General features: G+C 40.8%; 1 protein-coding gene across 1 annotated transcript; it reads left to right on the top strand.

Moving 5' to 3' along the window:
- The first annotated feature begins 550 nt into the window (after window positions 1-550).
- On the top strand, window positions 551-11203 carry LOC139457268 (cystine/glutamate transporter-like). Its single transcript, XM_071238674.1, has 10 exons — window positions 551-1178; window positions 1726-1851; window positions 4459-4558; window positions 4718-4762; window positions 5599-5722; window positions 6804-6907; window positions 8835-8931; window positions 9082-9231; window positions 10463-10640; window positions 11106-11203. Exons 1-10 carry the CDS (start codon window positions 551-553, stop codon window positions 11201-11203), a joined length of 1650 nt encoding a protein of 549 aa, XP_071094775.1.
- The last annotated feature ends 901 nt before the right edge of the window (window positions 11204-12104 follow it).

Raw genomic sequence — 12104 nt, 5'->3', positions numbered from 1 at the left:
TCACTTCGACTGAATTGTCCACGAATGTCAATCGAGCTCATAACACGTGGGGCTAGATCAAAGACTTAATATTGAACAGTGATGTTTCTAAATATTACATATTGTTACTGCCTTTAAACTGTCAAGTTCCTGTTCGATCCCAGTGATGAAGCCTTTGTGCAGTTCTTGGACCTCCAGGCCTGTACACCCAGATGGGCGTGAGGCTGTCCGGATTCTGCCAGGCGGTCAGCTGTGAGTAATCCTTACAATTGCTGCCTGGCGATAACAGTTTCAAATGACAGCTTGACTTTTTCTTGATTAGAATCATTCCTATAAATACATTACAGAGTATGTCTGCTTATTTACATGTCACATGGACCAATAGCAATGTACAGTCCGTGTTGCATATTGTTCATTGGTAGAGATATCATCACGGATCGCCGCTCCCCATATAGACATTAAATTTTGGGTTAAGACACACTTAATGTCCTCCAGAAGAGCGAGTACAGTCGAATCAGTGTCTATGTTTACTCTTGCAAGCATCATTTCTTTATTACTATATATTTTCTAAATGGCACTGTTTAAACGGAAATCTGCAAGTGCTGACTTCAATTCATCAGTGAAGAATAAACAACCAGCCGTTTTCACAATTCATGCTCACAGTAACCTAGCATATGAGCCAGATGTGAAGGAAACGTCTTCAGATGCCAATGGAACAGCGCACTCTGATATTACAAGCTCGCCATTGTCAAATCGTAAACCCTCTGAACCGCCCTCTCCTCCACCAACACTGAAGAAGTCCATCAACTTGTTCCACTGTATAGCCATCTTGGTTGCGGTCACTGGCAACTCATCCATCTTTATTTCTCCTGGCGCCATCATAGGCTCCGCTGGATCCATTGGAGCCGCCCTCGTCGTTTGGCTTGTTGGAGGACTCATCAACATGGGTTTGGCGCTGTGTTATACCGAACTGGCGACCATGTTTCCGTGTGCTGGTGGACAGTATGCTTACGTCTTGAATGTACTTGGTCCTCTGCCAGGCTTCCTAATGCTTTATGGATATGTTATCTTTGTAGTAGGGCCAAGCTGGGCCTTTCTAGCCTACACATCTGCCTTGTATATTATGAAACCTCTTTTTCCTGACTGTGCGACAGAAAATGTGGAGCTGGGTATAAAGTTACTGGCTGGCTGGATCCTTGGTGAGTAATGATTATGGCTTGACATTTTCTTTCTCAATCAAAGTGCGAAAACAATTAAACCATGACAAGGTATCTTGTATTTCGAATCCAGAAGGAATATCAACATCATCCTGCCTTGAAAAGAATGAGTAAATACCAAATAGTTTGTCTTCATTTGTTGTTTAACGGCGCACTCAGAATCTTTCTAGCTATATGACAGCGGCCTATAAATAATCGCGTTTGAACCAGACAATCCAGTGATTAATATTACGATCAACGATCCACATCGTCGGCATACGATGACATTCTAGTAACAAAGTCACCGAACCTGACCAACCATCCATTCGTCGCTATATTAACCCGGAATAACCAATCATATAACAAGTGATTTCATTATCTGGGCCCTGTTGTTTTGTATACTAGTATTTAATACGTGTGGATATAGGAGTTTTGACAAGCACGAATATTGTTAGCAATACTTCTTGTGGCAATATGTTTACATGAAAAGCCGTACCAACTCTCCAAGGCGTTCCCTTACTGATTAATATGTTCTGCATCCCTTTTTCAGTAACAGTGGTTGTCTTAAACTGCACGTTCATGAGGTTTGTCACGAAGGTTCAGACATTTCTGTCAATGACAAAGGTGCTTGCTCTTCTTATCATCATCAGTGGAGGCATTGCTATGCTGGTACAAGGTAAACATTACGTTTGTTTAAATGTAACATAATCTACCCAGCGTCACATTTAGTTTAACGAATCGTGTAGAAAGCAGTGACATACGTAAATAATCGGGTCAGAGTTAGACAAACCAATGGTTCCAAGCAATGTAACATTGTGTCCGGTAACCGGATTTGCCCACCGGACCCTTCCTGTCGCCTAGTAAGACAAGTCATAAAGTTTTACACCTTATACTTTTCCATTCCAAAGGAAAACATCAAGGAGAAAAAGTAAGTTTCCTGCGTGGTAATTGTTATGTCCGTTGCTGTTTGGTTTGATTGCTTGAATGGAACAACTGTTGAAATAATTAAATGACGTCACGGTTGTTTATGATTCATTTGCCTTGTTCCATTGAATGCTCGATATACATGGTATCTCTTTGATCTTTGACGAGTGATGTTGGAACTAATCAACTCTATGTAGGTTTGAGGGCTCAGACAATACGTCAATTTAAAAGCCTTGCTTGCACGTCCAAACTTAATCACTGTTGTTCTCCTGGAACACAGAAAACTGGATGAATGTTAACATCAAAGGACATCCATCTGCTGTGTGATGAGGTCTGTCTGATGTTGAGAGGATCGTATGATCGCAAATTAAACGTCTTTATCGTTACAATAGATTATATAACAATGACTGAAGTTTAAAGTGTAGGGTAAGGTGCTTAAAAGAAAATGTTGATCATTATGTACTACACCAAGTGTTAGTGTGATGTTCTTTAGAGTTTAGCGTTCGATTCAATTCTAATGCTACACAACCTTACAAGATTCAAATTCAAATTAAGCATTTATATAGCGCTACTTATCCAGATATACTGCCTGCTCAAGAGCGCTCAGTCGTATGTTCTTTTGAAGAGGATGGTCTTGAGTTTTGATCTAAAGGTTTTGATATCTTCAGATCCCCTGACATCAATGGGCAGTGCATTCCATAGAGTTTGCACCTGTTTTTCGGAAGGTTCTGTCGCCATATGTTGTTCTGCTGGTTGGTGGAACAGCAAGCTGTTGTTGGTTTGCAGATCTCAGTGTTCGTCCAGGTTGGTAAAGAGCAGTGAGTTCCTGGAGGTATACTGGGGATAACCCATGGATCGTTTTGTAGACAAACATGATCAGCTTGAACACGTTCCTGAGTCTCACAGGTAGCCAGTGCAGCTCTTTCAGGACGGGTGTAATGTGTTCACGCATTGATTTCCGTGTGATGAGTCTGGCAGCAGTATTTTGCACATGCTATAGTCTATCCAGATAATTTTGCTGGATACCATACAGAAGACTATTACAATGGTCAAGTCTTGATGTTACAAATGCATGGACTAGGCACTTGACTGATGCTGTGTCTACGTATCTTGCTATCTGTCTGCTGTTCCTGATGTGAAAGTAAGCTGCTTATATGGCTATCCAGACTGAGTGTCGAGTCAATGATCACGCCTAGATTTCGGGCACAAGAGTTTTGCTCATCCGTACAGTCCCCAATTTTCAAACCAGGAACTCGTACTTTGGACTGCATCTATTTAGAGCTGATAATCAAGAGCTCAGTTTTGTCATCATTAAGTTTGAGAAAGTTGCTTCTCATCCAGCATCTGATGTCATTTATGCAGCTTGAGATTGCTTTAAAGTTAATGCTGACTTAGGATGTAGTCAATGGTCGGAATCCCAGATACAATTGTGTATCATCAGCAGACAGCTGGAAGCTTAGATTGTGAGATCTTGCTATATCTCCTACTGGTAGGGTGTAGATGGTGAAAAGTATTGGGCAAAGGACAGAGCCTTGAGGCACTCCAAACTTTAGTTCATACTTCTTTGATCTTACCTCCATTAATGATGACTGATTGATAGTGTCCTGAGAGATATGAAGCAATCCAAGATAAGGTATCTCCAGTAATGCCAACTCGTGATTCGAGTGTTGTCAGTAGAATAGAATGATCTATGGTGTCTAAAGCCGCCGATAGGTCCAAGAGCACAAGTACTGCAGCTCCCTGAGAATCGGCAGCATGAAGAAGGTCATTCTGCACATGTAACAAAGCTGTTTCCGTGCTGTGACCAGTCTTGTAGGCTGACTGCATAATTTCACCTAGGTTATTTGCATGCATATGATCACCTACCGCACGTTCGATCACCTTTGAAATAAACGGCAAGATATCAATTTAAGCAATTTATTTTTCAAATGATACTAAAACAGTTTTCCATAACTGATATATGCTGTTGTACCGTTAGACCTTTTAAAACGCCCATTTAAGAGGGACAGAAAGGCAACACAGAGACGACGGACAGATGTCGAACGGGTGGACAGACGACGGACAGGTGACGAACGGGTGGACAGACAACAGACAAATCGCCATAACCTCAGCTTAATTTGAACTTCTGGTGCGCTAAACCTTCCTTGACAGGATGGAACACATTCTAACTTGTGCTGTAATCAATCTACAGTCCGCTTTCTTGGTCTGATATCTCAACTAAACCCGACAACCCTGCTGCTTCTAAAGATCATACCTGTTATCAAAGGTGTATCTACTTCTTACCAATATGTATATATATCGTCGCCTAACTTTGTCATGACCTTGGATCTTGAATACATATTCTGTTGTTGACCCTCAGGTAAAACAGACAACTTTGAGAACCTATTTGCGGACACATCGAAGGAACCGGGAGAGCTTGCTATATCCGTCTTCTACACATCGTTTGCATATGGAGGCTGGTGAGCCTCCTACTCATAATAACATACCAAATGAAACTGGAAAATAACCATATACGGTATGGTTTAGGTTTCCTTATGAACTTTTTAATGACAGAATATATTTTTTCCCCTAAATATATTCCACACACTGTCTTTTATTAACTGTTCTGGTCTTTCCAGGCAGACAATAATGACACTGGCAGAAGAGGTGAAGGATCCTGGAAGGTGAGTGGGATCATAAAGACCATGACTGTTCGTGTCTGGTTCTAAATGGATTCTCGAGTCGTTATAATGAATTTTGCCCTGGATCACGTTTCCTACGCTACAATTTACGTCAAAAACATTTGTTTGTTCTGCGAAATTCAAGCTGTATGACGGTCGCCTGTAGATAATCAAGCCTTGAAGTAGACAAGTGGTTGACATTAACGATAGGTTGCCGGTGGCAAATTCTAACCCGGACTCTCCACGGGGGACTTCATTTGTGCAGTTTGATGATTTCCATGTTCCTGGCTTGTAGAGGGGTAGTATATGTATCAGTTTCTTTGAAATGATTTCTATAATGATGAACTAATGGCTACACTCACCTCACACATCGATCTTAAACCTAAGTTTGCCGTTAGAGACGACTAAATGGAGGGTCATGTGAGGTGGTCAGTTGCGGGGATCAATGGTCATCGTGTCAATCAGTGGATTGTCTGGTGGATACTTGATTATTAAAAACATCCATCATATAGCTTGAATATTGGTGGGTGAGTTGGTTAGGTCGCTGACTTTGTGTCCTGACGATTAGGTGCCTTACTCGGAGAAGGGTTGGTTTGAATCCCGGACGTGTTATGTATAATGTTATATCATGTTGCACACTTAGAGTGAGTGAGTCGCCGTTTTGAACAGTATTTTACTGTGGGTCAGCTTGGTGTGGAAGGAAAGCCTCTTTGGGGTGCCGAAAGTGTTGCAGATGTTAGACGTTTACCTCTGTGGCGAAATAATACCACGTTGTACCTGTGAATGTTTCTAGTGACCTATCACTTTCTGTATCCTCGTATCTTCTCTGTCTGTTGCAGGGATCTCCCTATTTCAGTGTACATGGGCTTCATCATCATCATCATGAAGTACATCCTTGCAAACGCTGCCTACTTCACCCTCATCAACCCCGTGGAGATGTTGCAGTCGAACGCAGTGGCGTCGGTGAGCAGTTTGAGGCAAATTGTTCCCATGGGCGATGTTTTATACCTATGGTGTTGGGATATATCTGGCATACATTTTAGAAGAACAAGTACTGTCCAATAACAGAATACAAAGGAATTCAAACAAAATGAAAGTTGAATTGTTTTTGTGAGTGAGTTGAGTTTTCCGCCGCATTGTACAATATTTATATCACGGCATGTCAGTTTAAGTATGGGAGTACAGCTCAAAGTGGCAACTTTTGTTGCAACCAGCCGTCATTGTGCTGACAAACCAAGGTACATGATCATAGAACATTCGAACCCGCGATCAGTGAATCCTATCTTTGCAGTGCCTCAGCCCACTGGACCTACTGTTTGCGATCTCCAATTGAACATGATGTTGACTTCACACATTGTCGTAGTAACATTCGAAGTGACAAGATATATAAACTTCCCACATACTAACTGACAGAATGCCCATCACTTGTTTATGTATATTTCATGAACCAAACATTAAGCCATTACAAATACCAATCTAGGCAGTTATTGGTGTACTTGTAGACAAGCCGTCAAAAGGGGGGCGTCTAAACATCGGTATTGTGGTTGAGTAATTAATCTGGGGTACTACTTAACGACTAAGACAAGACTTTTTTCTAGGCACTGGTTAACATAGTAAACAATATATAGATAGTTATTTGTTAAAAAGATATATTTATATGATAGTAATAAATACTTGAGGCAAATAATGAAATTGTACATGTAAATGGTCCTTCCATAAGTTAAATACTTCGTCTTCAAATATCTTGGGAATAGGAGTTGTCTCTGTCCTGACTTAATCGATCACCTTGACCTTAAGTATATCGACGTGCATGCATGCGTAAGGACCGGGATCTCTTGGTGATTGTGGCAATGGTGACATACGTAGCCCTTAGATGATGGTATTGGGTATTGGGTATTGGGTAATGCATATGATATAATTACGGATTATCTGTACCTCCTGAATTAATCCAGAGAACTAAGTAAAAATGTACAGAAATATTCCACTTGGGACAGATTCCTCTTACCGCGTCGATGTTTCGCTAATTAATTAATTGTTCTTACAGTTGTTTTGTCAGCGTCTTTACTCTCCAATCTCCATTCTCATCTCCGTGCTTGTCGCCACTACGTCAATCGCAGCCCTTAATGCTGTCGTCATGGGAAATTCCAGGTAAGCACAGCGTGAACATTTTGACAGACACACCTCGATGACTGCTGGGTGAAAATGGTACCCAGTAGCCTATGCTTTTCGTAAGATTCAGCTAAAAAGGACTGGGTGACCAGGCTTGGTGACTTGGCTGACTGCATGTCCTCGTGTCTCGAAATTGTTGAGTGTTGCTGACTTACATGACAAGATCAGACTCGAGTATCTACATGGTCGCATGATGCATCTGGAAATGTTGCTGATTGTGCCTGTGCAGTAATTTGTTTTCTACACACCCTACCATCGCACCTTTTTAGCACGGAATCGATGCATTTTGTAGATCGCAGTGTAGCATTAATACATAAAACAGCGGTCAATAATGACGTCATATAACTTACTTCGTACTGCTGATAACAAATGAGAACGTACACAAAAAGGTTTCCGCCAGTAAGTAAGTAATCAGAAACGATCAGACAATTTGCGTACTGTTATTTGTTTTGTGTTGTCCAAAGTAACAATAATTAGAAAGAAATGCAGATAACTACCGTCGTTGTTGTGCATGATTTTGAATCAGTCATAGCGGTGAGGTGAAATTGGGTTTAACGTCACGTCCAAGATTATTGCACTTATATAGCGACGTGTGTGCACGTGTGTGTATGTTGCTGCCTGTACTAATCCGGACTGATGCCGATTTATAGTGCTAACCCACTGAGATACCATGCCGCAGTTTCACATACACAGTATACTGACTCCGAGCCTACCAGTCCTTGTTTCAGCCCCTTAATGCCGAGCGTCAGACAGGGTAACAACAAGTACCATCTTTTAACGTGTTTTTGTATGACGCGGCCGAAGATCGAAGCCCGGACCTTCCGCTCTGCGGGCGGACGCTCTACCACTAGACCACGGAGGCGATCCACCAGTCACGGTGTCACACAGGACGGAAACTGTTACGATTTCTGTTGTGGTTGCAGATACATGTTGTTATCTGTGTGATAAAAAAAACCCATAAAATATATGACATGGGTTTCCAGGTTTTCAGGGTTTGCTTATTGATATTGAAGCAAAATATATTAAGGTTTGAATAAATCCGCTTACTCAAGCCTTGTTTATGATGAACCTGCATACACCCTAGCTATACTTATAAATATGTAGATAGGTAGGTTACAGTACTGAAAACATAAAGAATAACGAAATATATAACAAAATGGAAAGACATTAGATTGATGGCCACAAGCTTGTGGTTCCCGCGAAATTCACAGACTGAAAATGCATGTATACAAGCCACATTTAAACGATTACAATATCAATGTCGAAAGTACAGATTCTTACTTTCTACAGTAATTTAGTTATATCAAATTTAATCAATATCTATGGGTACGCTAAATCCTTGGTATTGCTATTATTTCGTCAAAGTCACATTGTGAGATATTTTTATGAAGGTGGTACGATTTAGAGCATGTACTTCATACACCAGTTTCATGGAAATACACATTTGCTTTCAACTAAGATTCTAAATAAATAGTTCAACATCAAAGTTCTGATGAAGTCATTAAAGAATTTTATGACTGACATTCTTATAACTTAATAGATATGACATGTCGCTTGTCAACATGAGCGATGCTATCACATTCTATGAACTTACTTACGTATTTTAATGAAACAGTGTGTGGCGGGTGATACGGGCAAAGGTTGACTTGCGTACAACAGCCCCGAATACTTGTTTTCAGTGATAACATTTTAATCACTATTTCGCGTTTGACGTCCTATGGAATTTGATCGACATATATTCGAGACTAATTAATCTCTGGCATTGACCTTTTGAGTTAAAATGTCAATATTTGTAACTATGATTTCATAAGGGCCTAAAACCATTAAAATTACTTTCAATGGTAAAGATTGTATATTGTTTTTACTTGTCATAAGATGTTACTTCTCTTGTCATTGTTGTTCACAGAGTGTTATTTGCTGGAGCAAGAGTCGGTCATGTGCCCCTGATCTTCGGCATGATTCACTCAAAGTATCTTACCCCATGGCCTGCCAATTTTGTGCTGGTAAATACTCGTTGGATCATTTGAGTACCAATTTCATATGCTCATCACGATAACTTGCGTTTCTTTGTCTGATAACTATATCTGATAACTACTTTGTTTCAGAAAAGTTACATATGTTTACTGGTATTATTCCTTCTCCACGTTAAACAGCTTGCCTGGGGGCTGACCATGTTGTTCACGGGAGGTTTGACGACCATGATGGTGTACATCGGCTTCTTTGCCACCATCGCAGGTATTGCCGTCGTGGTGTCGTTGCTGTACCTACGAGTCAAGAGACCAGGCGTTAACAGACCGTATAAGGTAAATGTCAGTTGTTGCAGAGGTACTCATATATACTGATGAGGTACACTGGTTGGCAATGTTCAGCCTGGGCAGCTTCGAACCTAAGAGATCTGTGTCATTTAAGAGAGCACATTTACACACTTATTCAACGTATATAGAACATACTATTGTCACATTTCATAGTTCATATTGTCATAGTTCCCAGCACACAATATTGGCTCAAAGTAATCATTATGTATAGAGCATGTGTAGTTTTCAAAGCCTAAATGTTCAATAAAGTATGCGTATTGATTCGTAATGCAAAAGGCATATTACTTCCTAAATGACATTGACAGACACAACAGAGCACACGAGAATACTCGCAACCTCCCAGGAGGATATGCGACGATGAGATCGCAAACATACCACTGGTACAACCTGCACGTTGTCTTCCCAATCCACAAATTGCTCTTTTTATTCCTATATAGGTAGTATCTGTGGCCCGAATAAAAATGTTTTCATTTATGAGATTAACTGCCGGTGTTTTTTTGTCATTGGCGACTATTTACAGACAGCTTGTTAGTGGTCAACTACAGCCAGTGTCGATGTACAGTCACAGTTTTTGAGCACTATTTCAGCCTGTACTGTTAACGCGTCCATTGTTAAATGATACACACACGCTTGTCATAAGGCCTCCGATGATCATGGTTAAATTGATAGCTGTCTACTGCTTCCTAACATCTTCCCAATTGTTCCCCATTACGTTTCCCCCATTACGGACAATGTCGTCAGTAGTGCCAACTGACCACAAAGGTACGCGTACGTGTACAAGGCATAGTGTATATGCAACTGCAAATAGAGATATCATAGCTCTATGCTACAGATCAATAGTCTTGGATCCTAGGAGGATTTGATGCACCAAGGGGACATAGACTTTGCAATGTATTTTTATAATGATTGCTTTTATATGTGTGTTAACGATTGGCTCGTGGAACACCTGGTAACTAGAAATCAGTGATAGTGAAATGGAAGCCTTCGCATACCTCCTTCTAACCCTCTGACTTTGAACGGAATATATTGCCTAATATATTTTATTACATTTTCCTCCGCCCTAACATAAAAACATAACCTATATATCACAACTTAATTTCTCCCTTCCAAACTCGAAACTAGGTTACCGAACAATCGACCCATGCGATTCTTGAGACAGTTTAGTGTCACTGCGCTCTGTGGTTTCTCGGCGCTATACCCATAATTTGATATGTTCCAGACAATGCTGTGTGTGCCTATTGTCCAACTGATTGTCAATGTGGCAGTACTAGTGATGGCCGTCTATCAGCGTCCACATCAGATGGGCATCGCACTTGCTATCTTGGTTGCTGGTATCCCTGTGTACTGGTTCGGGGTGTTGTGGAAGAACAAACCAAAAGAGTTGACGAAGATTGTCGGTAAGTGAACACCTGTGACAGGTTCAAGCGTTCTAAGGCACTTGCTATACAGTGACCAGTCCTTATCTGCCAGGGATAGCTAGTCACGGTTTTGAATTCCGCATTTATCCAAATTTAACACAATAAACCTGCTAGCGTGTTTCTGAAATACGCCGATTAATGGTTCGCTTGTATTTCGTCTCATATCCTATCTAAACCCCTTGCCCTCACTCTGCCAGACATTTAAAACCTTTCCTAAAAGCAAAATAAATATTATGCAGTTCATTACATTTGTGTCCATACAGCTAATAGATTTACGTTGTCCGGAGTGACCTTATATTATAGAGATTATATTAATATATTGCACATTGTATTGCCGAAACGTTATATAGTTTTATATATTTTTATGACGGCAAGAAAGACAATATGTTAACTATGGTTTATTGTGAGCACATACCACTACATGTATTCCCTTGATTGTTTCAGAGGGCCTCACCATTTTAGCTCAGAAGATTCTAGTGGTGGTAAAGGCGTCGCAAAACGGAAAAAGTTTGGGAAAGACGCCAATTTCCCCAAAGAAATAGAAGCGGGTTCCGGGTTAGTCTGGGAGGAATACATTTAATGATCATGTGATGATTATCTAGTGTATTACAGTTTCACTCTGTCACGCTAGATGCCCTGCACCTGTTCATCAGTTTACCTTTGGTTTGATTCTTGGTCGTCCAATCAAATTATAATGTTATAATTATTACGTCTTCAATACAATCGGTGATAACACCAGCACTCACCTTAATGCTTACCGTCTTCAATACAATCGGTGATAACACCAGTGCTCGCCTTGTTGTTTACGTCTTCAATACAATCGGTGATAACACCAGTACTCGCCTTGGTGCTTACCGTCTTCAATACAATCGGTGATAACACCAGTACTCACCTTGATGCTTACCGTCTTCAATACAATCGGTGATAACACCAGTGCTCGCCTTGTTGTTTACGTCTTCAATACAATCGGTGATAACACCAGTACTCGCCTTGATGCTTACCGTCTTCAATACAATCGGTGATAACACCAGTGCTCGCCTTGATGCTTACCGTCTTCAATACAATCGGTGATAACACCAGTACTCGCCTTGTTGTTTACGTCTTCAATACAATCGGTGATAACACAAGTACTCGCCTTGATGCTTACCGTCTTCAATACAATCGGTGATAACACAAATACTCACCTTGATGCTTACCGTCTTCAATAACAATCCGTGATAACACAAGTACTCGCCTTGATGCTTACCGTCTTCAATACAATCGGTGATAACACCAGTACTCGCCTTGATGCTTACCGTCTTCAATACAATCGGTGATAACACAAGTACTCGCCTTGATGCGTACCGTCTTCAATACAATCGGTGATAACACCAGTACTCGCCTTGATTACTTTGAATTTTAACGACAGAATATATCATACAGAAATATTGTCAACCGTTAGGT

Source organism: Haliotis cracherodii, unplaced genomic scaffold (assembly GCF_022045235.1).
Source record: "Haliotis cracherodii isolate W230 unplaced genomic scaffold, xgHalCrac1.p SCAF_12, whole genome shotgun sequence".
Classification (NCBI taxonomy): domain Eukaryota; kingdom Metazoa; phylum Mollusca; class Gastropoda; order Lepetellida; family Haliotidae; genus Haliotis; species Haliotis cracherodii.
The sequence above is the reverse complement of the archived record's forward strand: the minus strand, read 5'-3'. Positions and strand labels throughout refer to the sequence as shown.